Source organism: Lagenorhynchus albirostris, chromosome 1, assembly GCF_949774975.1.
Source record: "Lagenorhynchus albirostris chromosome 1, mLagAlb1.1, whole genome shotgun sequence".
NCBI classification, from domain to species: Eukaryota; Metazoa; Chordata; class Mammalia; order Artiodactyla; family Delphinidae; genus Lagenorhynchus; species Lagenorhynchus albirostris.
The window spans coordinates 78,908,843-78,936,484 of NC_083095.1; the positions used below are offsets into that span (position 1 = coordinate 78,908,843).

The 27,642-nt window shown below is 39.2% G+C and overlaps 1 protein-coding gene and 1 long non-coding RNA gene across 4 annotated transcripts in view; one reads left to right on the forward strand and one right to left on the reverse strand.

The window, feature by feature from the left end:
• Nucleotides 1-4,314: 4,314 nt before the first annotated feature.
• ZNF770 (zinc finger protein 770) lies at nucleotides 4,315-13,129 on the reverse strand. Of its 3 annotated transcripts, none has more exons than XM_060147000.1 (2): nucleotides 13,024-13,129; nucleotides 4,315-8,909 (listed from the first exon to the last, which is right to left on the reverse strand). In XM_060147000.1, the coding sequence occupies exon 2, from the start codon at nucleotides 8,851-8,853 to the stop codon at nucleotides 6,772-6,774; it is 2,082 nt and encodes a 693-aa protein (XP_060002983.1). In that variant the 5' UTR covers nucleotides 8,854-8,909; nucleotides 13,024-13,129; the 3' UTR covers nucleotides 4,315-6,771. The 3 variants fall into 3 exon arrangements, with proteins under 3 accessions (XP_060002983.1, XP_060002990.1, XP_060002991.1); XM_060147007.1 differs by having other exon boundaries at nucleotides 12,996-13,104; XM_060147008.1 differs by having other exon boundaries at nucleotides 12,966-13,061.
• A 105-nt stretch (nucleotides 13,130-13,234) lies between these two features.
• The window catches only part of LOC132518969 (uncharacterized), a 140,193-nt gene continuing 125,785 nt past the window's right edge, over nucleotides 13,235-27,642 (forward strand). Inside the window, exons 1-2 of the long non-coding RNA XR_009540079.1 lie at nucleotides 13,235-13,397; nucleotides 14,123-14,194. This is a non-coding gene — a long non-coding RNA (uncharacterized LOC132518969). The remainder of the gene's footprint in view (nucleotides 13,398-14,122; nucleotides 14,195-27,642) is intronic.

The following is a 27,642-nucleotide window of genomic DNA, read 5'->3' on the forward strand; positions in this document are numbered from 1 at the left end:
GTTTTCTTATTACTGAGTTTGAATGCATACCTCTACCACTCCCAAATCCATATATAAATTAAATATGTACCTCTAGTAAACTTTCCCTGGATGAACACAGGCAAGAAACCGGTAACATGGTTGCCTCTAGGGAGGAGGAACTGGGGGAAGGGAGAACAGGAGCAAGGGAAGTCTTATTTTACATTTTACACCCTTTTGAAACTTTTGAATTTTGTAACATCTATAGCCCATTTGAAAATAAACAGTTGTGAAGGAAAAAACAAAAAAGTGTCTGTAGATACAGAAATTAAATGTGGAATCCTTTTTTCCTTCTACTTGCTATTGTATAAAGTTTATTTATAGAGCTAAAGATGAAAATTTGCATGATCCTAATTTTAAATGCAACAGATTTTGAATACATAAAGTATCTAATTACACTTTATTTACAAATGGAGTCTATACAACAAGAGGTAAAATAAGGTTTTCTGAATAGCTTTTATGATGAATCTTGAAAGGTAGATAAGATTTTGATAATCAAAAACATCAGGGACAATATTTCTAGTATAGTCATAGAAGAGATAAAGCCATGAAAGCAGGTCATGCTGGGAGAATGTTGGGAGTGAGCCATCAGGCTTAACATGTCAAAACTTTAAAAGCTAGAGAAAGGAGACTGTATTTATCTTGGAAGGCAATGGGAAACCACTGATTGGAAATCTACTTTTGGAAGATGACTTTTCAGTAGTTTGTTAGATGGGTTGGAATAGGTAAAGTGGGGATGGGAATACCAGTTGGGAGACTATTGCAAATCTAAAGCAAAAGTAACATGGCCTAAATTTGGGTTCTGGCAGTAAAATTGAAGAGGAAGGAATAAGTATGGAAGACACTGAAGAAACAGAATAAAGAGAAATTCATCCTAAGCAGTTGAAAGAATAGTGGAACCCTGTACCAGCAGAGAAGACAGAAGGTAGAAGGAAAGGATAGTTCCAATATATAGAGACATAGTCTGAGGTAGCAGGAGGAGATCTGGGCAGTGATGAGCAATTTATTTGCCAATTAACATTTGTTAAATTTGTAATTTACCTTATGATTTTGTGGCCAAGAGGATATTAAGCCAATAAGCTCCAGATCATATGTGGATCTAACTGTGTGAAAGATTCTAATTTATAATACCTAGTAGATTTCTGAAAAAATGCAGTATCATAATCTTTCTCCTTCTCTCTCTCTCAAACTCTCCCTCTCTCTTTTTCCTGCTCTCTCTTCTCTTCATGTCACTTCTTAGCCAAGTTTTGAATGATGGTTTTGGACATCCTAAAATTATAATATTTCATTTTATAACTTTTATTTTACAAGCTTTCTGTAATGAGTTTTGTAAGTAAGGAAGAGAGAAAGCAAAGAAACCAGGTAATCAAGTTTCAAAACACAAGATTGTCAATAGTGTCAAATGCTTCAAAGAAATCTAAAAGGACAAGAACTTCAAAAAGTCCATGGGTTTGGAAACTAGAAGACCATTGGTGACCATTATCAGTTTGTTGTAGTAAGAAAAAGAAAATTTAATTCAAATTGATTTTAAAGTAAAGGAAATCTATAGGTATAAATAAAGTCTAGAGATAAATTAGGCTTCAGGCAGTTGATCAAGCTTCCAGCTCCATTCTTTCGGCACTGCTCCCCTTACTACTCCCACCCTACTCTGCTTTGTGTTTTGACTTCATCCCCAGACTAGCATTCTTCATGGTACCTAAACGGAGAAAACTTCACACTCAGTTCTTCTTCCTCAATCACTGAAATAAGTACAAGGTTTCACTCTGATCAGATCAGCTTAGGTCAGTTCTTCCAGGCCAATTACTCTGGCTAGGGTAGCACTGTGCATTGACTGGCTTAGTCTTGGGTTACCCATCCCTTTAAGTCATGATGAATATTCTGATAGAGTTAGACTGATCATGACCATTGCTGGAGCTGCAGTTAAGATCAGTCCTACCCAGAATACCTGGCTGATATACAGTGAAAGAGAGAAGATGTGGTTGCAACTAACAATGCCTACTACAATGATCATTGATAGAACAGCTCCCAAGAGGTGGTGAGGAAAACACTAGGTAAAAAGGACTTAGAAGCTAATGAACGAAAAGGCAATGGAGGAAGTAGGTGTAATGAATTTTCAATATCTCCGACCCTAAAAGGCAAAGAGTAAAATATAACAGTAACCAAAATAATAGGTAAAACTAAAGTTATTTGGCTCAAATGCTATCTCTTTTTAAGCTTGGTGTAGTGGAAATTTTGACTGCCTATCCATTCCTCCCTTCTTTCCAAATGCAACTTCAAATTTGACCAGTATTTGTATTATCTTCAGGCAACCTTGTGCTTGAAGGAAGTAGGCTGAGGTCTAGGTCCAGCTCCACATAATTCTATCTCCTTTGTCAGTGGTTGGTTCAGGAATGTGGCTGTGAAGCAATTCTGGCAGGTGAGAGAGGTAATGTTCACTGTAGACTTCTAGGAAACTTATCTTTGTTCTTGGGGGAGTTTCTGGGTCTCTCATTCACTCACTGTCCCACCCTCCCCCCATGAAGGAAGCATGCAGCCCTAATTGCAAACAAAGCATCCTAAAACCATAAGGAAAACAAACTTGTCATTGTGAAAGGCAGAGCAGATGGAAGGAACCAGAATCAACTATATGATTTAACAACCCTAGGGCTTATCTAGTTGCTGGACTTCAAGTCGTATAAGCCAATAAGGTCCCCATTGCAAGAAGCAGTTTGAGTCAGGTATTCTGCTACTTGCAGCCAAAATCATCATAACTGAATAAGGAACACATGAAATTTTCTTTAAGGAACCAATGAGAGGGAAAAACTAAAAACACCAGAAAAAAGAAGGGACTGATGATGAAGCTCCCAGAAGGAGAGAGAGCAAGGAAAAGCTAGCTTCAGAAAAGTGGAAGAATATTATTATTCTGAGATACATGAGAAAAGTAAGGAGTAAAGATAGACATTTTTGAGGGAAGAGGAGGGAAGTTTAGAAAGTTTTGGATTGGCTTTGATCACAACATCTTAGAAGGCAAACTCATTCCAAGAATGAATGAAAGGCTCTAAATGAAATTATAGATTTACAGAGAAGGTAAGAGTTTGTAATAATGACTTCATTCAGTTCTTCCTTTATACATTCAGTATATATTTGAGGAGGTAAAAACATTACAGATACTGCTTTATACTTTATGTATAAAACATAAAATCATGCATTCTCTTGCTTTCCAGAAAAATGTAGTTTAGCTCAATGGTTCTCAAAGTATAGTTTCAATATAGCAATAACAGCTAACCTGTATAAATGCAAATTTTCAGGCCCAACTCCAAATATTGAATCAGAAATTCTGAGGGTGTAGCTCAGCAATCTATGCTTTTAACAAGCCCTCTAGATGATTCTAGTGCACACTAAAGTTTGAAAACCACTAGTCAACAGTGACGATTAATAGAGTTATGAACAAAAAGCAGTGGGAGCACAGGGAATAGAGTGCTAGGGTAAATCAAAAAGGCTTCCAGAGGAAGCAGTGTTTAAGCTTAAACTTCAAAGAATGAATAGAAGTTAGCCGATATAGATGCAAAGTATTACATGTTCCATATTGTTTTAATAATACCATTGTACCACTTCTCTTTTTCAGTTATCTTTTTTCCTCTAATAGAATTTTGTTCTCTAATAGAATAGTGCTAATAGAATTCTAGCAGTTAGCCCTGAAATTCTAAGCCCTTCTAACTGGCAATAGGAGAAATCTCAACAAGAAAGGAATTAAATGTTTCCTTTCACTGCTTCTAAAGAGCAGATATTCTGCATGAAACAGCCCTTGACAATTCACTTCTAACAAAGGATTCTTATGAGATATGCAGACTTCAAACACTGGTGCTATCCCTTAAAAATGTCTATAATTCTCATTGGTTATCTCACATGACGTAAATTGAAATCTGTTTTCTGCAAATTAAACACTTTAGTTTTCTTCCATAATCATGGACTAAAAACAAATAAAACCTGGCTCAACTAAATCTCTTCTTTGAATACAGTATGAGTTTGTATCTAATTTAAATTAATACTACATAGATAAGATGGAAGCGGGAATAACATGTATTGGAGGAACTAATTTTATGTTTCTTTAGTACAAACCTGGACAGGGAGGCCAAGGAGGAAGATAAATGGATAAGTAGATAGATCATGTGACGTGCAATAGAGTTAACATATCCATTTGTAGGTTATAAGGAGCTATCAAAGAAACTTAACATGAACAAGGAAGTAAACGATTAACTATCCATGTAGAAAGCTCAGAAGGCAGAAGGTAGACTGGAGTGGGCCCAGGAAAGTGTCTGGCAATCAGTACCTTGTTCCTGTATTATGTGATTTTCCCTTTTAAAAAAGTTCAAACTGTGTAATTTGAAACTTTATTTTTAAAATATTCTAAAATTTGAATTTTTCAAGAATCACCATCTACTTTCCTTCAACACACATTTTGTCCTAATAGGCCCTATTGCAGTACAAAACAAGAAGCAATAATTTCACTAACTCAATCAAACTACTTCAGTAAATAATCATGCTACAGCCTGGAATTGCCCAAACAAAAATTCTTCTTTCTTTACAGATATTTAAAAGTTTATTTTTTTCAGAAAACCAAAGTAATTGATTCAACAATAATAACAGTTCTAGCATGCAGCAAGTCATCATTTAACATCTAATGTTTAAACTTCTTATCATGGATGTATACAGTTTATCATGGATGTATACAGTTTATTTTCATTCCTATAAAGTTTCCACAGCTTGAAGTGATAATAAAAGTAAATAAGTATTTCGTTACAGGTACTTCAAATAGCACTACAGTACCTCTTCGACAAAATTTTTACAATATTCCAACTTTCAATATGAAACAGCTTAAAAAGGCATGGGCCAAAAAAAAAATGTATAGTAGTATCACTTAGGCAAATAAAGTCTAATAATCATACAAGCACAACACTGTTAGGATTCTCCTGTTAGGGTTGGGAAAGGAGTATATGAGACATTTACTTCAAATAAAATTACATAAATAGCTTAGGAAAATTCCCAAATATATAATTTCAGACATATTAAAGAAAAAAACCCTTGACCCTTTATTCTTGGAAAACATGAACTAATTATCCCTTGCTTTTATGTAATAGATGTGTTCTTAAAAAGTTCTGTGTAAAGCAAATTTTATAAAACATCACCTTGTTTGCACTGGAGGAACACATCTCAAGGAAACATAAGAGAAATTATTCTTTAAAACACGATTCTCCTGCACATTTGTACATCGTTGGGCTTTTATCTGTACTGTTAAGTTTAATCTCTATGAATTAAACCCAAGTTTCTCAAAATTCACTTGTAAAAGCAGACTGACTTCTCCTCCCCCCCCCACAAAGACAATTATTACAGTACAATGTAAAATTGTTCCTTTATCCATTCTCAGTAGAGGGCTTGTCACTACATATATCTGAGAGTGCTAGGATAAATACCCACCTGTTCTTTTCACCTTAGAAAGATAATGGTTACTTTCTCTTATTGCTAGGAAATGTCATTCTTAAAGATTTTATTAAAAATGGCAAATGTGAAGGACAATGTGTGATTACAAGCCTTTTACAGTTTGATTAAATATTCCCCAAATCATGACAGTACTGTTTAGAATGATACTCTCAATTCCATAAGCATCTTATTCCTATACGGGATTACCTTACTAACTAAAATAACAATTTACTAATGATCAAAATAACATTCTTTAGCATTAGAATCTTGCAAAAAAACAGGAATAAAAAATAGAACTAGACCTAGTCACTGCCGTTTGATCAAACTTAACAGAATATTTAGTTTAGTCATAGGACCACTCAAAGAGGTATTAAAAGAAAGTTTTGCTAAGGTGAATGTAAAAGTCTTATGGAGATGCAGATCAACAGGTGAGTCTTAAGTCTACAACTACTGCTATCAATCATTAATAAGCATGTAGATGAATTGCATTCATTCCTCTGAAAAGATGGCACTGCGTACATATCATCAAAAAGATTATGGCACTTGAACATTATTCCTGACAAATAAACATGGTAAATGTATACAGGTGCATCCTAGCCTCTCTCCTACTTGTACATTTTGGGGGTAAAGATAACAGCAGGCTGGGCAAAAAAACAATTCAAATCACCTATAGAATAGGAGGGTAAACTACCGGAGTCCTAAGAATAAACAGCTTGGAAAAGAACAATGAAAATAATGCTATTATTTTCTCATCCACTTTCACTTTTATTGCCTTTATATTTTTTAGCTTATAAGAAAAAATTTTGCAATGGTATTTGAACCATAGGTGTAAAATACATGAAATAATATAGTGGGGCTATCTGTAGTGGCCAAAACCCAATTTTTGCCTCTCAGTCTTTTGAGCATATATAAAAGGAGATGGCGTGTCTTAAGGAATAATTCCTTTAAAAATGAGGCTGAATTATTTGTACTACATCATGGATTTACAACATTTTCAATACAGCCAAAGTGTATGTTAAAATAAAACAAATACTTGCTTTATGGCATCAAATCATGTTCTTCCCCCTAAAAATTAATTTGGCTGTTCCTAAAACATATTACATTTCTATGTATCTTACCTCTGACTATGCAGACAAGCAACTGCCTATGAAATCATTCAATCTAATGCAGGCCTTTTGATAAAAATACATTATAAATGATAGAGGCTAAAGAGCAAGGTCACCAGAAAGACCACACATGTGTTGGTGGGTCTGTCAATTACATAACTGAATTTAAGACAACCATTTTCTCTTGTGGTCATTCCTTAAAGTGAGTAAGTTGATGTCTCTTCCAGTGAGGAGCCTGTCTGAATGTTTTGCCACAAACTGAGCATTCGAATGGCTTCTGCCCTGCATGAATTAGATAGTGTCTTTCCAGTTTAGATGGGGATCTAAAATTTTTAGAACAAACACTGCATTGGTAAAGAAGGCCATCATTCCTCTCAGTACGCCCTGAATAACTACAACAATGACTATGATGGCTCTGCTCTGATTCCAGAAGTGCACTAGAGAGACAGGGCTGCCTGCTCCTATAGGGGGTACCAAGAATGAAATCCTCTGATTCTGCCTTCACTTTTATTTCTGATGTTTGATCTGACTCTGAGACCTCGTATTTTTGAAAACCAAGAGTCTGACATTGCTGGGAAGCACTATAGTTAACATTATCACCTTGATGAATGAAAAGTTTGTTCAAATTTTCCAATTCTACTTGGCAAAGAGATTTTCTATATGGAATCTTATCAATATGAGTTAATTTATGTCTTTTCAGGTGAGCTGACTGTCTAAAAGATTTCCCACAAACATTACAGCCAAAAGGCCTCTGTCCAGTATGAATTAAATAGTGTCTTTGTAGTTTAGATACAGAAGGAAACACTTTCTCACATTTGTCACAAGGACACACCTTATGTCCAGTATAGATGTTTTCATTTGTAACTGAAAAACCACACTGAAGCACTTCACAGTTTTCAAAGAATTCCTCACCTGATGAACCATAGATAGATACATCTTTATTATTCACAGAATTATCCATAGTTAACATGTTCTCTGGTGTAAGAATACCTTTTACGTTTTTTCCCATATTTTGGCTCTGGAAGTGCTTTTGCCAAGAAAATGGCAAAGTCAACGTTTTCTTCTTTTTATTGCCAACTGTCTTATATGTTCCATGCTTGCCAAGAGAACCCATAAATGTTCTCTGGGTTTGTTCAGGGCTCTGCTCACCGGAAATAAGTTCACAATTTTTCAAGAAACTGTTTTTAAATACTTTTTTCTCAGATCGAAAATTATCTAATTTTTTACCCCCAGCTCGTTTAAGCTTAGCCAAGATTTTTTTAACAATGGTTTTATAGTTGTAGCTTCTTTTGAGCCTGCTTGGAATTTTGCCACTTCTGGCAGGAAAACACTTGTGTCCATTGAGAATCTGCTCTGATTCAAAACATTCTTCACACTCTGGACATTGAAAAGGGACAATATAAATAGAGTGGACATCAAGTTGATTATTCTCCTCAGATTCACGTATATCACCATTTTCAAAACTATCCTGCTTTGCATTTAATTTATTAGGCAGGGGCCCTGATTCTGGACTCTTCACCTTTAATGAAAGAGTCTGAAAAGTCTTATTCCTGGCATGGATTTGTTTATGCTTCAGCAGTTTGCTTTGAATCTTAAATCCTTTTTGACAAAAACAACATTGAAAAGGTCTTTCCTCTGAATGTGTGAGTTGGTGGATTTTTAAGTGAGTTGACTGTCGAAAAGATTTACTGCACAGGACACATTTAAAAGGCCTCTGACCAGTATGAATAAGTGCGTGCCTATCAAGTTTTGACTGTGAGGGGAACAGCTTGCCACAGATTGTACACGCGTGAATGTTCTTTTTTTTCTTTGTAGGGCTGTGTGTAGGATCAGACTTGGAGCACGGGTGTAATGCCCATCTCTCCTCTGTGGTAAGAGCATGATACATTCCATACACTGGCTTTTCTTGCTTGGCCTCCAGCAGTCTTCTGACCTGTTTAACATCATTCTGGTAAGTTTCATTGTGAAGCTGTTGGTGCTTCACGAATGTCTTCAGATTCTTAAAGTGGCGTGGACAAATACTACATTTAAAAGGCAGATTATGAGTTAGTTGATGTCGTTCCAGATGAACTAGTTGTCTAAAGGTTTTATGACACACATCACATTCAAATGGCTTTTGACCAGTATGAATGAGATAATGCCTCGCTAATTTTGAGGGTGTTTCAAAATGCTTGAAGCAAATATTGCAAATATATGGCCTGTTTCTAGGTAGTTTGTTGGCTACTACACACTGTTGAATCTTTAGCATTTTAAAATTGGTTTCAGCCATCATATTCTTCAGTGATATACTCTGATGAGCTCCATAGTGTTCTTACACTCCACAGATGTCTAAAAATTAAAAATAAAAATGTATTAATTAAAAATTACTTATTCATATGAAAAGAAATAATTTAACCTGTTCTTTGGCTAAAGGTATTAAAGGCAACAGGGAACCTCAACTCTTCCTGGGTCTAAAAGTAAGTTAGGGCTTCCCTGGTGGCGCAGTGGTTGACAGTCTGCCTGCCAATGCAGGGGACACGGGTTCGTGCCCCGGTCCGGGAGGATCCCACATGCCACGGAGCGGCTGAGTCCGTGAGCCATGGCCGCTGAGCCTGCGCATCCGGAGCCTGTGCTCCGCAACGGGAGAGGCCACAACAGTGAGAGGCCCGCTTAGATACTTTAGAATCATTAAACTAATTTCACTCATACAGAGAAATGAGAAGTCTTTAAAAGAAATACTTAAAAATGTATATAATTTTAAGCTATATTTCTAATTAATTGAGATGATACATTAAAAGGGGACTGAGTTGAATTTCTTAACATTAAATAAATCTTTTAATTCCAATTTTCCTAGTCCACTATTAAGTAGATTTGTCATTTTTCAAAAATTGGGCTAGAAAGATAAAGAGTGTAAGAAATAAAATATAATACTAAAATTAAGACATATCTGCATTCAATTATAGCATACCTTGGACATGATCTGAGAATGGAATGTTTTAGTTATCAAAATTCTTAGCCACATCATTAGCAATATTTACTCTCAGTTACTTCTTTGGACCAACAAAGATAACATAAACAACTGGGAGAAAATGTCCCAGAAAACCTGGATTCTAGTCCCAGATTTGCCATCATATGAACTTGGTGGCAAGAAGAAGGAAATATAGATTCCTCATCTCTAAATCAGGGAAAATGCCTCCTGGCCTGCCTACCACATTGAGTTGTTGTGAGAATCAATGGAGATAATGCACCTAAATGTGCTGGAAAACTGAAGCAATGTATAAATGTAAGGTATTATTTAGCTCAACACTAATCAAATTTAAAAACTTTATCCTTATCTACTTAATATCATTTTTAGGGTTTCTAACTAAGAGATAAACACACTAAACAAACATTTCTTTTTATTTCTCCTTTCCACTTTGTTGTAGAAGTCCTAAAAGACAAGTACAGAGGCAATGAGGTTGACACACTGGCTACTTATATACTTATCTATGGCTAAGTAATTGAAAGTCTGAGTGTAGTTTACTTTTCAGGCAGTAGAACAAAAAGGTCATTTTGGTCTCAGTTAATATAAAGATAAAGATATTTTCCCTAATATACCTCTGTAGGACACATGCAAAAGCTTACCAGGAACTTTCTCAACCATTTTATACCCTGTCTTCTCCTAACTGAAAAGCCAATTTTCTTCTCATCCTTCGTCTTCTACTGCATTTTCCTTAAATAAGGAAGCCAGAGATTAAAAAAAGCTGTGCCAGCTCTCTAATGTTGTATCTTCTAGTTGAGATCAGAGAGTTGATAAATCTACCAGAAACTCAGTGTTCTTTTGTCAGATGATTTAGTGAATATCCAACATATATGCTGTGTGCTATTATCTATTTTCTCCTAGAAGACACCTTAAACACAAAATCACAAACACACCCACTGTGGTTCTCTTCAGGAATCTGATTTAAAAACAGAAAAAAAAAATTCATTTATTGAGCAAATTATCTTCTAGTTGTTTTATCATAGTGGTTTTCAAACTGCATGTCACTACCCATTAGTGGATTGTGCAATCACTTTAGTGGGTCATGCTCAGCATTTTTGTTTAATAGAGTAGAAAATATCAGATTGCATAACATATGGTAAGGATAAATACTGTTTCGTGAAACTTCTATAGGAGGAGGTAAAAACCTGTGAAACCTGTTCCTGGCATACCTCTTTACACACTAGACAGAGGAACCTACAACAAATCAATCACTTTATTCAAAGTGGCAAGTAATCTATTAAGTAAGATTGGGGCCCATAGGATGAGACAGGATTACTAAGGATTATTAATTTTCTTCAACTGCCCCATATAACCCCAAAATATTTATCAGAAAAATCTAATTAGAGGCCAAAGGTAATATGCCACACAAATAATCTGACTGCAAGCCACTATATTAATGTATAAAATATACCATATAACCCAGAGATCCACGTTAGCAACAATCAGCTGTTGATGCTATTACTATGCACTTTCACAACACTGAGTTAGAGAAATTACAGGTGAATGTACTCCAAATCCCTAAAATGCTAACACAGCAGCAGTTACGAGGATTAAAATTAAGTGAATTGCCAAGAACTTGGCAATTTATTTAATTCCCGTCAGGCAAAATCAGGTGTTGAGGTGTCAATTAGGACAATGAGCCAAACTGCAAGTAATAATCAAGTCTTTATTCACTGACTGCCACAGTGCAAGCAAGAGGCTAAAAAAGTACTGGTTCCCCAGTGGTCGATTAAATGGAACACTAGGTGAGGGTTAGGTGGATGCAATGCACACAATCATCTCTCTGCAAAGGAGGCTGGAACAAAAGGTTTCTGCCTCTTTATGGACCTGTGGGCCAGGGGAGGAGGAAGGAAGAGCTACAAGTGGAATGGTCCTGGGTCAAAATGGAGAAAAGTACCTCAGTCAAGGCTGCACCCTCCACCTTCCCTCCCTTTGCAATAAGGAGGTATTGGTGGAGGCACCTGGGAAGTACCTCGGCCAAGGCCCTCAGAATGGAAGTACCTGAGCCAGGAATGCAATACAGTATGAGCATGGCTAGTGGGAGGGAAGGGGTGAGTCCTTGACTGCAACTCCCTCCAGAAAACTGCAGTGCACTGGCCATGCCCAAGTCTGGTGTGGCAAGAGCAGCTTCCCCCGAAGAGGCCAGCCAGGCAAAGCCACGCAATTGTCTATGGTCGGGCCTGAAAGATCACACATAGGATTCTGGCCTGTAGCCAGGGTCCTCGGCTCCTATTGTGTATTTCTTCTTTCCTTTAATAGTTTCTTTGGAACACTTGAAAAAAATCCCACACTAGAACCACACACATGACAACCATTTCTGATTATAACAGGAATTGACTACCTATAGTTACTGTGCCAAAAAGAGACTATGGCTTATCAACTAACACTAGCACTAAGACCGGATACTATTGTCAGTTGCGTCCACACCATGTGGGAAAGCACTTACTGGAAGCCCTATATTGTTAGAATCACTGGTGGCAAGCAGTGATCTCATCTGCTATTTATAAGTGACAGCTAAGGGATCCCCAAGCTCCAAATGCAGTCCCACGCGTACTTAAGCATATGCACAGTAATTTGATAGAACTCCAAATCCCACTTCTACTGATTTCTCTGTGTTCTCAAATGACCTTTTTTGTCGGTCATATTTCAAAAACAAATCCAACAGCGTGTAACTTTTCCTATGTTAAAGTGAAAATAAAAGATGGTAAATCTCAATGGGTCAACCCCCAGATTACTCCGACTACAGCAAGATACACTCTGTTATAAAACTGTGAAAACTGATCTCAAAAAATTCCAACGATACTTCAAGGCCGAAAGCCTGTTGGTTTTCCAGTCTTAACAACACCATTAAAACGAGGTGAGGATATCACAAAAGTAAATGAACAAGAAACACAAGAACTGAGAGAAAGTTAGAGAACTTTCAGTTACGGAATAACCTCTGGCGACATTTATCACAGCCTTTCCCTCTCTGTAGCTTCTTCTGCCCCACTTCCCCCGGCCCCCTCTCTTGACCTTGAACCCTCACCTCTTCCTCTCAGAGGGATTGCACAGGACACAGACCCTGACAACTAGCCCTCGCCCTAATTGCCCACAACCACTAAGCACCTAGGAGTCGAGCCAGAGCTCAGAGACTGCAAAATCCCACACCAGGAAAGTAAAGGCAAGGATGAAAACTGCTTTGGCCACAGAGAAGGGGAAAAATGCCACATGTGATACGACCCACTGCAGGGGAAAGTATCGTTTTTTGCAATTCCTCTCAGAGATTCCCGCTCCCCATGAGCTGCAGTCAGAAGGCGGGGATGTGGGAAAAGCAAAGGAGCTGAGGTCGTGGCGCCCCTGTTCTGGGTCCCCGGGCACCTTGGAGGGACCGAGGCAGGCCCGACCTTTCCCGGGGGGGTCGCTCCACCTCACACCTGGGTTCTTGAAATCCTCCTCACGCACCTGGAGCTGGCACGGGCCCGCGAGCCGCGCATCTCAAGGCCCAGGAGCCGCGAAGGCAGCGCGCACACGTCCTCAGGGCCGGCGCGGCGACGGGCTGAGTGCGCAGGCGCGGAGCTCGGAAGCGCCGCCGGACGCGGTCCGACTGGAAACAGGCTCCCTCCAACCCAGGGCCGCAGTCGCGTCGGCTAGCCTGCGAGTCTCAGAGGAAAAAGGGGCTCCAGAAGTGCGTGCCCCGGGGCGCTCACCCGGCCCGGCAATTGTGGGGAGAAGAGAATAGAGGAGTGAAGAAGGGTGCATTTTCCATCTCACCTCAGTCCTCGGCTAGGAAAACCACGTAGCCCTGACCAGTGGGCTCAAGGCCCTGCTGGAAACTGGTGAGCCCGTGTTCAGAGACCACTCTTCTAGTCCTCTCTAATGTCAGAGGGCCCATGGTAAACAAAACGCCATGTATCAGGGCCTTTCTGTGCCAGCCCTGTCCTGGGCACTCTGGACGTTGTCAGAATATAGCGCAGGGGTCAGGGACATGGGCTTTGCGGTCAGGCATACCTGGGCTCCACTCACAGCTCTCCCAATATCCTGATAGCCCCGGAACTTCTTAGCTTCTTTGAGCTTCGTTCCTTCAGTATATTTTAGTTGTCTACAATGTACAAAGCCCTGTGCTCAGCTTCTGAGTTTCTTCAGATTTCTCTGACAGATGAAATGGATGTAAAGTGCTCAACATAGTGCCCGGTGCATAATAAACTCCCATATAGCTATCATTTATTAATTACTATTTTCAAATTAAATATAACAACTTTATGAAGTGATAGGATACCATTTTAAAATGAGGAAAATGAGACAGACGTTAAGGAACTTAACTTTGCACAGCTGATAAATGATGGAGGTGGGATCTGAACACAGGTAGTCCTGCACTTTTAATTCACTACTGCTTCACAGATTGTGGATATGTCAACATTTTATGTAGACACAATTAAGGGTTAAATGTTTAGTGCAGTTACAAACTAGGGTGGCACATTATTACTGAATAAGATGCTTGGGTATGTACTGAAGATTTTAAGTACAGAAGACATTAGAGAAGAATTTATTGTGGTTTTTGCAGGTTCTGAGTGTATATGTCTCAGCTTGAGATGAGAAAATGAGAACAAGTAACAAGCATATTTTTCAACTGTAAGTATCTTTTTACATTACTTTTCAAGGACCATTGACAACCAAAATTGTTATTTCTGATGTTGGTATATGCGGGAGAAGTTGGGCCAATGAAAAGTCTATTTTCCATGTGATAACATGAGGAAATGGCTAATAGGAAATAAGCTTTTGCTTCTCATGAAACAACCTTGGAAGTGTCACATTTGGGAAAGGTTGAAACCCTTTCTTTCAACAGAAACAGAGACAGAGAGAGGAGGGGAAAAGCTTTATGTATCCTGAGTGCTAATCCCAGGGTGGGGATGCGGATTATTCAGTTGCTTCATTCTGCAGCTTCTCTTGGAAGCTCAGCTCAGTCAAACCAAGGAAACAGTTGCATCCATCACCAGCCACATAAGTCCTTAGGAGAGATATGCAGATCATGAGAGACTGTTACCTGAGGTTGGGGACCAATGGAGGGTGCATTACCTGCAAAACAGGTAGGCCTTTGCACCAAGAGCCTGAATATGGAGTGAGGAACACAAGTGGATAAGCTGTTATAAGATAGGCCACAAACCCTATCTTATAACCTCCCCCATTTACCCTGAGAGCTATCTCAGGAACTTTCTGGTAAAAAAAAAAAAGGAGAAATTACTGTGAATAAGAGTCATCTGGAAGATTTCATTGACTAGGTGGGATTTGATTTGAACAGGGACTTAGTAATAGGTACAATATGAATAATAGAAAATGTGGGACAGGATAGAACGTTGTAGGGAGATATAGTAGTAGTGACAAGGAAAACTAAAGGAATGGCTTGGTATACATTTGGGTTAGTATCTTACCTCTGCAACTTACTAGTGTGTGCCCTTAGAAGTTATTTAACCTTTTTAAACCTTATTTTCCTCATCTTTAAAATAAGAATATAATCAATCATTCATTTATTCAATGGCATATCATGTACTAAGCACAAAGGAGTCACTTCTAAGTACATACAAATGAAAGTGAGGCCCTTGATTTCAATGAAGTTTTCAGCTCAACATACAAAGAAGTACAATATGATAAGAGAAGTTACGTACAGGGAAGGAGAGAGAAGCAGGAATATCTAAATCTTCCTGGAGGCTTCAGGTAGAACTGGTTTTTGGGTTGAGGTTTTAATGATCCATGCACCCATCCATCCTACATATATATTTTTTTTTTTTTTTTTTTTTTTTTTTTTGCGTTACACGGGCCTCTCACTGTTGTGGCCTCTCCCGTTGTGGAGCACAGGCTCCGGACGCACAGGCTCAGCGGCCATGGCTCACGGGCCCAGCCGCTCCGCAGCATGTGGGATCTTCCTGGACCGGGGCACGAACCCGTGTCCCCTGCATCGGCAGGCGGACTCTCAACCACTGCGCCGCCAGGGAAGCCCCATCCTACATATATTTTATGAAGCACTTGCTGTGTGCCAAGCCCGGTTCTAGGTAATGGAGATAGTAGTGGACAAATTAAAAAGTCAAAAATCCCTGTCTACCTAGAGATTATATTTATAGTTGATGTTTTATAGATGCCTACTGAGGGTTACAGACAATAAGTTACATAAGTAAAATACATAATATGTTAGATATTGAAAGAACTGAGGAGAGAAAATAAGTATAGGAGAGGGCTATGAAAATAAGTATAGGAGAGGGCTTGCTGGCATTCTAGTAGATGGCCAGGGGTGACCTTTCTGAGAAGTTCTGTGATTTTTGAGTTGAGGCCTGATAGAAAGAGGGAACCATGCTCATGCTCCATGTATAGAGAACCCACTGCTCACCAGGCACTTTGCAAGAAGCTGGGAAAGGCCTTAAATGCTTTGCAAAGGTTTTTGTCTTCTTTTTTTGTTGTTGTTATAAATTTATTTATTTTATTTATTTATTTTTGGCTGTGTTGGGTCTTCGCTGCTGTGCGCGGGCTTTCTCTAGTTGCGGCGAGCGGGGGCTACTCTTCGTTGTAGTGTGTGGGCTTCTCGTTGCGGTGGCTTCTCATAGCGGAGCACGGGCTCTAGGCGCACGGGCTTCAGTAGTTGCGGCGTGCAGGCTCAGTAGTTGTGGCTCACGGACTCTAGAGCACAGGCTCAGTAGTTGTGACGTGCGGGCTTAGTTGCTCCGTGGCATGTGGGATCTTCCCGGACCAGGGATCAAACCTGTGTCCCCTGCATTGGCAGGTGGATTCTCAACCACTGCGCCACCAGGGAAGCCCCTCTTCTTTTTCTTTTTTAATCCAGTAGGCAATGGGAAATTATTGAAGAATCTTGATCATAGGTAGGGCATGCTTAGATTTGTGTCTTAGAAAACTCACTCAGAAGTTATATGGATAATGAAATGGAGGAGGCAAAATTAGAATAGCCATGCTGTCACCTGGGGGCTTCCTCCTCCTTGAATATCTGGTTAACTTAGGTGAAAATCTAATTCTGTGGCATGTGACAGTCTTCATGATACCTGTGAGTTCTCACAGCTTGCTCCTAGTGTGTGTCTGTCCTCTGTAGTCCTTAACCTTTAGGACTATCTCCTTTTTAGCAAACCATTGAATATAGAACTTATTCATCAAGTTCTAGAAAAACACTCACTCATAGTTGTGTGTGTGTGTGTGTGTGTGTGTGTGTGTGTGTGTGTGTCTAAATACTTTACTGAAGATTTAGGAGTCACTATGGGATGGGGCTTCAACTGAAAGTATGCGGGGCCTTGGGAGCAAGTCAACCGGTACCAAGCGCATTCAACATAATTGCAGTTGAAAGGAGTTCACACTTTCAGCATCTGTCATGCCTTTTGGAATATTTTAAAGACAGAAATTTTGAAACTGAGTTTTTTTTTTAATTTAAGTAGAGTTGATTTACAATATTATATTAGTTTCAGGTATATAGTGTGGTGATTCAGTATTTTTACAGATTATACTCCATTAAGAGTTATGACAAGATAATGGCTAGAATTCCCTGTGCTATACATATATTCTTGTTGCTTATCTATTTTATACATAGTAGTTTGTGTCTCTTAATCCTATACCCCTAGTTTGCCCCCCCTTCTTCCTCTCCCCTTTTGTAACCACTAGTTTGTTTTCTATATCTGTAAGTCTATTTCTGTTTTGCATATACGTTCATTTGTATTATTTCCTAGATTCCACATATAAGTGACTTCATACAGTATTTGTCTTTCTCTGTCTGACTTATTTCAGTAAGCATAATATTCTGTAGTTCCATTCATGTTGCTGCAAATGGTGGAATTTCATTCTTTTTTTAATGGCTGATTAGTATTCCATTGTGTGTACATGTGTGTGTGTATATATATATATGTGTGTGTGTATATATTTTATATATATATATGCACATCTTCTTTATTCATTTATCTTTTCATGGCACTTGGGTTGCTTCCATGTCTTGGCTATTGTAAATAGTGCTGCTATGATCATTGGGGTGTATGTATCTTTTCGAAGTATGGTTTTCTCTGGGTATATGCCCAGGAGTGGGGTTGCTGGGCCATATGGTAGTTCTATTTTTAGTTTTTTAAGGAACCTCCATACTGTTCTTCATAGTGGCCATACCAATTTACATTCCCACCAACAGTGTAAGAGGGTTCCCTTTTCTCCACACCTTGTCCAGCATTTACTGTTTGTACACTTTTTGGTGATGGCTGCTTGTTTTTATCCAATGACAGACAGAATCTCAATCTTAATTTCAATCCCTCCCTCTCTCTCTGTTCTCTTGTGGTTACTCTCTTGCCTCCTTTTAATTAACTGTTAGAAAACCTTGAATTTGAACCTTGTTTTTCCTGTAGGTAGAATGTGTTACCCAGGGTTTTCAGAACCTTAACTGGATAGCATGCTGAATATTTGTTTGAAGACATTTTTGCAACCCAGTTGTCCTCCTAAATTTGATTCTTGTGCCTGTCTCCTTGACGTTGATGTGTATGCCATGACCAAGCTTGTATCTCAGTCACTATCTTGGACTTTTAAGGGTAAGTCTAGTCAATTCTCAAAGCTTTTCTTATTTTTTTGAATTTGCCTTGCAGTTAGTTCAGGTGTTGGTTTTATTTGACTTTATAGTTCTTCTCAGAAATTTTAAATCATTAAGCTCTACAAAATTTATGCGGTCAAGGACATGATCTGTCTTGGTCACCTCTGCATCCTCAGAGTCCAAAGCAATACCAGGCATGTAACAGATGCACAGCAGATATTTGTTAATGAATGAATGCATGCCTGAATATTTACACAAAACTTTGGTGGGTTTTCTTAATTTTGTATTGGACTTTAAAAATTATTTCACTTTAAATTTGTGTTCTCTAAGAAAAAGCCAGAAATTGCATTTTAAAAGAAGATATTTGATTATACACAATTCTTCTTCTTTTGCTTTTATATAAAAAAATAAAAATACCAAGTACCTTCTTTATTTCTTTTAAAACCTGAAATTCTGTATCCCCCAAGAATCTCTCCCTAAGCTTTTTTTCTATTTTAAATATAGTAGGATGTATATGTCAATCCTAATTTCCCAGTTTATTCCCCCCTTCCCCCCCAGTAACCATAGGTTTGTTTTCTACATCTGTAACTCTATTTCTTTTCTGTAAATAAATTCATTTGTACCATTTTCTAAGATTCCACATATAAATATCATATAATGTTTGTCTTTCTCTGTCTGACTTACTTCACTCAGTATGACAATCTCTCGGTCCATCCATGTTGCTGCAAAGGGCATTATTTCATTCTTTTTTATGTCTGAGTAGTAGTCCATTGTATATATATACCACATCTTCTTTGTCTGCTCCTCTGTTGATGGACATTTAGGTTATTTCCATGTCTTGGCTATTGTAAATAGTGCTGCAATGAACATTGGGGTGCATGTATCTTTTTGAATTATGGTTTTCTCCAGATATATACCCAGGAGTGGAATTGCTGAATCATATGCTAATTCTCTTTTTTCAGTCTTTTGAGGAGCCTCCATACTGTTTTCCATAATGGTTGCACCAATTTACATTCCCATCAACAGTGTAGGAGGGTTCCCTTTTCTCTACATCCTCTCCAACATTTATTATTTGTAGACTTTTTGATGATAGCCATTCTGACAGGTGTGAAATGATATCTCATTGTTGCTTTTATTTGCATTTTTCTAATAATCAGGGATGTTGAGCATCTTTACATGTCATTATTAGCCATCTGTATGTCTTCTTCAGAAAAATGTCTATTCAGATCTGCTCATTTGTTGATTGGGTTGTTTGTTTTTTTGATATTGAGTAGTATGAGCTGTTTTTATATTTAGGATATTAACTCCTTGTCAGTCATATTATTTGCAAATATTTTTCCCATTGAGTTTTTTTTTTATTTATTTACTTTGTTTTTGGCTGCGTTGGGCCTTCCTTGCTGTGCGCGGGCTTTCTCTAGTTTCAGGGAGCAGCGGCTACTCTTCATTGTGGTGGGCAGGCTTCTCATTGTGGTGGCTTCTCTTGTTGCAGAGCATGGGCTCTAGGCGCACGGGCTTCAGTAGTTGTGGCACATGGGCTCAGTAGTTGTGGCGCACAGGCTTAGTTGCCCTGTGGCATATGGGGTCTTCCCGGACCAGGGCTCGAACCTGCATTGGCAGGTGGATTCTTAACCACTGCACCACCAGGGAAGCCCCCACATTGAGCTTTAATGCTTGTTGAAGCCTGTTCCTGCCCCCCCAGTGACTGGCCTAGCAGAGAGCTTACATCTACTGTTTTCATCCCACCTCTTATCTTTCCTCTCTCCTCTTCCTCCTCCTCCTGTGGAGCAACCAATAAAACCATCTGGTCACCTGCAACTAATCTACCAAAATCTGTATCCCTCAGGTGTCAGTTTCTACTCCCAATTATCAAAGAATTTTTTTTTATTATTGAAGTACAGTTGACTTACAATATTAGTTTCAGGTGTATAGCATAATAATTTGATATTTTTATAGATTATATTCCATACAAAGTTATTATAAAATATTGACTATATTCCCTATGCTGTATATTACATCCTTGTAACTTACTTATTTTATACCTAGTAGTTTGTACCTCTTATCCCCTTCACCTGTTTTGCCCCTCTTCCCATCACTGCCGCCTCTGGTAATGACTAGTTTATTCTCTGTATCTGTGAGTCTGTTTCTGTTTTGTTATAATTGTTCCTTTGTTTTATTTTTTAGATTCCACATATAAATGAAAACATACAGTATTTGTACACTCTACGTCAATCCATGTTGTCACAAATGGCAAAATTTGATTCTTTTATGGCTGGTTAATATTCCATTGTATACATATACCACATCTTCATCCATTCATCAGTTGGTGGACACTTGGGTTGCTTCCATATCTTGGCTATAGTAAATAATGCTGCTATGAACATTGGGTGCATACATCTTTTTGAATTCGTGTTTTTCAAAGAATTTTTCTAACAAAGACAGCTCTCCTTTTCTAAGGTGAATAAAATCTCTTTCTCATCATATAGTTCTAAGAGGATTTTTGGTGAATAAAATCTTCTCCTCCTCTTCATGTATTTCCTTGAGAAAAATATTTGCCATCTCTGTATATTTTGCTACATGGCTTCTGAGGGAAGGGTGGCAGTGGCTGGGGTTGGGGAGTGGTCATTTGGGATCAGAAGGTAGAACGTAGTAGAGCTGTATTTTACTTAAAGTAGTTGGACCACCTCCAACTCATAGGCTAGTATCGATCTCCTAAAGCGTTGCTGGAAATTTTCTCGAAAGCTCCATTGGTGATAATGCCTATTGGATTTCTGGGTCTAGTTAGGTAGCACCATCCTACCCCACTCTCTATATGTTGGTTCAAATTCAGTAGCACTGGGGTTCTAGAGTTACCCTAAATGCAGGCAGGATTCCCAATATAGGATTTTGACCACATTTGTTCACCCTTAAGTCAGGGCTGACCACTGGACCATCATTGACTATGGAGACCCCTCCAACTATTATAATACCAGGGTCTAGGCTAACCAAGGAGGGAAGGCAGAACTATGGTATCTACCAAGCTTTTTTGTTTATGGTGTCAGAAGAGCTTGATGCTATGACCTTTCTCCTGTTTCTGGATCTTAATTTCTGGAGGACTGTTCTTCTCACAAGCACATTCCACCAAAAAACACCCATCTTCACAAGAGTGGGAACATATGGAGGTATTTCTCTTCTTAGCCTCCACCCCCAAGTGGTGCTGTGGATGGTAAAACTGTCGCCAGCGGCTGCTAGATTCCAGGGGCAAATATGTAAGATATTACTGATGTCTTGTTTAGGACTGACTTCCCAGCTAGGTAAAAATTCAGTAGTCATGGTTCGTGTTTAAGGCCCAGGGATTTTTCTAGCATGTTCTCTGATCCAAAGTAAGGAAGTCACTTACTCCGTAATGAGGGGACTTTGGTGTTAGAAATCTGAACTTGGGTGACTGAGCTCCACCCTCTGCTCGGCTGGATTTGTACCCTTATTTCTAACCCTGAACAGTTCCCTTTCTTCCTCCCCTTGAATAACTTCTTTAAGAGCAAGGAGTGGGAAGGATAACTCACAATTTCACAGGGAGTTCTGAGCTTCTCCTGTGATGTTTTGCTTTAAAATCCTCCTACAGCAACTTTCTTCAACAAGCCTGAGTTTTCTAAACTGCTTTCTAATAGCAACGTGGAATGCTTTGTGGCAAAAAGCTGCTTAAGTTTTAACACAAGCGCAAAGGTCATTTCTCCTTCCAGCTGTTACATTGTCAAAAATCTGACTTACAAATCCAGGCAGTTTACCACATTTTTAAGTATTGTTAAGCAGTCAGCTACCCAGTGTACCCCAAGGGGTGCATTGGAAGCTTTGTGATCACATAAATTCCTAATTCTGGATCCTGCAAACTTTAATTATTGTCCACATCCCAACTGTCATTTCTCTAATAGTTCAGGGAATGTAAAAATCCTCCTTTCTTCACTACCTGAAAATGTCTAAATTTCTTGTGGCATGTAGCATTTACTAGGGGTCCTGATAGTCAGTCCCAAGTTCAGATCTCTGAAGGATCCTGTCCCAGTAGAAGAAGCAGGCATAGTAGGAATCTTTCATTAGACCTGTAATGAGTTGCATTGTGTCCCCTAAAAAGACATGTTCAAGTCCTAACCCCAGGAACTGTGAATGGTACTTTATTTGGAACTAGGGTCTCTCCAGATATAATGAATTGTTTTGATATGAAATCATCCTGGGTTTAAGGTAAACCCTAAATCCAGTGATGATTAGCCTTTTAAGAAAAGGACACAGAGAGACACATAGACACACAGTAGAAGGCCATGTGAAGATGGAGACAGTAAAGACCTCCATGTGTTTAAGGAACAAGTAGAAGGCTCAGGAATGGTGCTCAAGGAGGAAGTGGTACAAAATGAATGAGCTCAGAGAATGGTAGGGGTCAGATCCTGTGCAGCCTTGTAAACTATGGTAAAGAGTTTGGATTTTATTCTAGATGTAGGGGAAAGCATTTGAAAGGCTTTAAGAAGAAAAACTGGTCTGATTTGAATTTTTAAGTGATATCTATTGCTGCTATGTTGTAGTTAAGTGAAGGGTTGGGGAGGATTTGTATGGTGTCAAATTAGCTAAACCTGAGTTATGTTTCCCAGAATTCCCTTCCCTGCATGGTTCAGGGGTAGTGAGCCTCACAAGGAGCATTTTGTACGCTATTTGGAAGGCAGAAAGGAAGCAGTAGCCTATTGCTTTTACACTTGGAAGGTCAGAGCAGGGCACAAGACCCCACTGCAATGCACCCACATTGCTGTAATCTGCTGGCTCACCTTACTGGCCTGGGACAACATCTGGCTCACAAGTCCTGCCAGATTTTCTCCTTCAGCCTCGCTCAGCCCTGGGCCAGGATCATATTTAGCTCCATGACTAAGGGCGTCAGCTTCTCCAGCGGGACACATACTCTCATCAAAGTTGGAGGCTCAGAGGTTGTGAGAGAATGACAGTAATTCCGAGTCTATCTTTGTAGGTTCAAGCCTGTTCTCACAGGTTCCAGTTGATCCTCACATCTCCCTCTTTATATTCATCATCCCTTTAAGTGCCAGAGCCTGGGGCTGGCACATACACTGTTTAATCAGCTTCCACAGTTGTAAGGTCAAAGCCCTATAACAAATTCATATGCATATGTATATGTGTGTGTGTGTGTGTGTGTGTGTGTATATATATATGTATTTACATATATGTGTATTTTATATATTTATATAAATTTTGTAGTTTTTATACTTATATAAAAGATTATAGGGGCTTCCCTGGTGGCGCAGTGGTTGAGAGTCCGCCTGCTGATGCAGGGGACGTGGGTCCGTGCCCCGGTCTGGGAGGATCCCACGTGCTGCGGAGTGGCTGGGCCCGTGAGCCATGGCCGCTGAGCCTGCGCATCCGGAGCCTGTGCCCCGCAACGGGAGAGGCCACAGCAGTGAGAGGCCCGTGTACCACACACACAAAAAAAGATTATAGTATATTTATGTAAATGTATTTAGTTATAAAATATGATATATATTATATATTTAAATATACTGTATTTGAAATATGTTTTATTATATTTAAATATTTATTACATATAAAAATATTTTAATATATTATATATTTGTTTTATATATGCATGTGTGTGTGTGTGTATGTGCATCCATCCTTGTGGTTCTGCTTCTCTGATTGAACACCATTGAAGCAGGGGCAAAAGTGAAAGCAGGTGCACTTGTTAAGTGGCCAATACCATTTAGTCCAGAACCAGAGATACAGAGATATCGTTACGGAGATGGAGAGAGGTGTACTAATTTAAGAATTGTTTTGGATGTTGTATTAGGGTTCTTTAGAAAAACAGAACTGATTGGATGTATAGAGAGAGAGAGAAAAGAAAGAAATTTATTATAAGGAATTGGCTCATGTAATTATGAAGGCTGAGAAGTCCCAAGATCTGCAGTTGACAAGCTGGAGACGCAGCAGAGCTGATGGTGCAGTTCTAGTTTGAGTCTGAAGGCCTGAAAACCAGGAGAGCTTATAGTGTAAATTCCAGTATGAAAGCTGGCGGACTCAAGACCGGAGAAGAGCCAATGTTTCAGTTTGAGTCTAAAGGCAAGAAAACACTGATGTATCACCTCAAATAGTCAGACAGAAGGAGTTCCCTCTTACTCTTTTTAGTTCTATTCAGGCCCTCAACTGATTGCACGAGGCCCACCAGCATTAGAGAGGGCAATCTGTTTTACTCAGTCTGCTGATTCAAATGTTAATCTCATCCAGAAGCACCCTCACAGACATACCCAGATAATGTTTAACCAAAGTCTGAGTACCCTGTGGCCCAGTCAAATAGACACATAAACTTAACTATCACAGAGGTAGAACTTACAAAATGTATGGATCTATATTGGATGCAGGTCTGGCCTCATGTGCAGTTGTACCAGGCCCCATACTTAGAAGGACTCCACAGTTGGTTTAATGCTTTGCTGTTGCTCTCTTGAAATTCTTGATAATTTTTCAACAAGAGTCGCTGCATTTTCATTTTTCACTGGGCCCCACATATTGTGTAGCTGGGCCTGATGGATGTGAGGAGTGAGGGGAATAAAAGGTTTAAGGATTACACTTGGGTTTTTGGATTAAATGACTAGGTAGATGGTAGCGCATTGGAGGTGGAAATTGACGGAGAGCTCAAGAATTTTGATTTGAACATGTTACCGTAGAGCTGCCTCTTAGACATTGTGGTAAGATATTTGTTGATTGCTTCCCCAGCATTCATTTCCCTCTTCCTGATTCCTAGCTAGACCTTGTTTCGCAGCCTTGTGGTTAGGGTTTGATTGGCTCTAGTTCCAGCCATCCACACGCTGTCCTGGCATGGCAGTCTCTGCCATATAGGGGCAAAGTAATCAACTAAGCTATATAAACTACTGGTGCTGTTTGTAATTCCCTTTAACCATAGACTAAAGAAGAAGGAGAAGACTGATTATTTGAGAAGGAGAGGCAGAGTCTGCAGAAATCAAGCCTAAAGTTTTCTCAATTTCAGGTCGTGTATAATTGTGGGAAGAACTCCTTGTTTTCCCCAATATCTGTCTTTGCCATCTTCCTCCTTTGTTAGGTGAGCTCCTGTTAAAAAGACTACATTTCCTTACCTTCCATGCAGCTAAGTATAGCCTTGTGATGATATTCTGTTTAATGGGCTGTAGGGGACATTGTGTGTGTAATTCCTCCTCGCTTCTTCCTTCCAACTGTCTAGAATTTATATGCATTGACAGGAATCTCAGTAGTAGGTAGCAGAAAAGAACCCTGGTCCTTTGACATCCTGAAGCCATGCCAGTTCTGGACTTCCTACTTCTTGTCTGTTACAAGAGAGCTAAAACTATCTTATTTAAGATAAGATTACTATCCACCACTATTTTCGATTTCTGTCACATGTAGCCAGTGTTAATCCTAAATGATACAGTGTCCATATAATTAACTCCTTTTCTTTCAAGGGCACCTAAATGAATGCTGGCTTGATGCAAACAAGAGTCTAATTAGAACAATTTTTTTTTCCTTAGTCAGACCTGTGTATATTTTCTACATACACACCAAAAAAAAAAAAAGAAAGAAAGAAAGAAAGAAAGAAAAAAATCCTTTTACCCAATCCATATTTTGCTTTGACTTTTAAGTCATAGAAGAATTATAGATACTTTACCAGGATCTATTATTAAAAGCACTGCTACTTTCTCTAGGGAAGCAACAATTGATCCACATTTTCCTGGCACTAGCTCACAGTTCGTAAACCCTTGTTTAAAATTAACGCAAATCATTAAACAACACAGAAAAAAATTCTTTTAAAATTACACAGTACAAGCTGCCTTCTGAGAGACTGGAAGAAGTGAGTTTACATGTAATCTCAGATAAGGTGACCAAATATTCTAAATTGGCTAAGACAGCCCCAACTCCCAGATTGCCCGCTGCTCTGGTTTCTGTGTCAGCACACGTCTTGTGGTTCTAGCCAGATGTCATCCAGCTTTAGGACAGGAATTCCTCCCCCTGCTCAGGAGAGCAAATAACTGAAAATGGGGAGAAACAAACTGAAAGTATAAATGGCAAAAAACTAAAGCATGGTTACAATATTTTGGTTCTTTGTTTGACAAAGTGTGGAAGCATTTGTCAATGAGTACTGTTTAGTTTGGTGTCTTTCACACTGTGTATTGCATGACCCATTTCTAGGGTGTGATTGATATTTTTAAAAAGTGATATGGACTACAATAGGCTAGAAAATGCCAGAGTGCATTGCACATACTAAGGATGAGTATTTTTCAGAAATTTCTGTTTGTGTTTTGTCTGTGAGTCTTTGGTACAAGAGGGTGAATAAATGAAATTTAAAACCACTAAATTTTAGTTATTTATGACTGCACTCCCCAATGTTTCTTGAATCATACAGCAATATTAAGAAATGTTAAGCCTTCCATTCATCATATATTTAACCTATGTAACAGTAACAGTACTTGTGAGTCCATCACTTCCTTGGGTGGGGTTTTCCCTTCAAGTCCCAGACTCACATAAGTTTTCCAAGGCTGTTCCAGGGACTTTACAAGTGTCCAGGACTATTGGATGAGGTGCTGTCTACAGGGGATTGGTCAGTGGATAGTTCACTCTTGAAGTTCACTGGAAGTTCACATGGTGTTTAAAGACTAAATTGAAGTTAGCCAATTGGACAAGGAGAGAATGGCATTCCAGGTAGAAGGAGCAGTATATATTAAACAGAAGAAAGAAATAGTAGATTGTATGTGTTCACAGTATCTTACATATAATTTTGAAATCCAAGAAGTTCTAAAAGCTGAAAGCTTTTCCTTAATCCATTAGGCAGGAAAACCTGACTCAATCTGAACTCATTGGTGTGCTGGTCAGGGACCCATCAGGAAACAGATGGTATTCTCAAATTGGGATCGTTGAAAGAGGATTTAATAAAAAGACTCATTCAAAGGTGTGGGGGGAGTGCTGGCACAGGGATAGGAATGTGATAGTGGGACAGGAGAGTTGTGATCCCGAGACACACGTCCCTAGGAGACGAGAGGAGAGAGTGGTTCTTGGAGGCCAGAAGGAAGGAGTCATGGGAAGAAGACTGCCTAAAGAGCAACTGCCTCCAGATGACTGTCCTTCAGGAGAGGGAAACACCCCAGGCTCCTGGATAGCCTGCTGGGCTCCCCATTGGCCGTATCCCATTAGAAACCTGGGGGCAGTGGAGTGTGGGGCTGAAGCGCAGATAGGTCAGTTTCCCAGGCACAGAGCAGGTGCAAAAGGGCGGATTATAGATCTGGAGGAAGCCAGGGAAGTGGCTCAGTGGCAAAACCAGACCCCAACCGACTGAGGCCATTTGTGGCCTTATTACACGTAATGTGAATATTCCAGGTTTGCTGCAGAGACATTTATGTGTTTGATACGAGTTGATGCCTTAGATCATCTGGGGTGTTATGTAACATATATACATATACATCTATCTATCTATCTATCTATGCATGGGATTACCTGTTGAAAATCTAAAAAGTTATGAATTCTGAAATGCTTGTGGCCTCTGGGGTTTCTGTTAA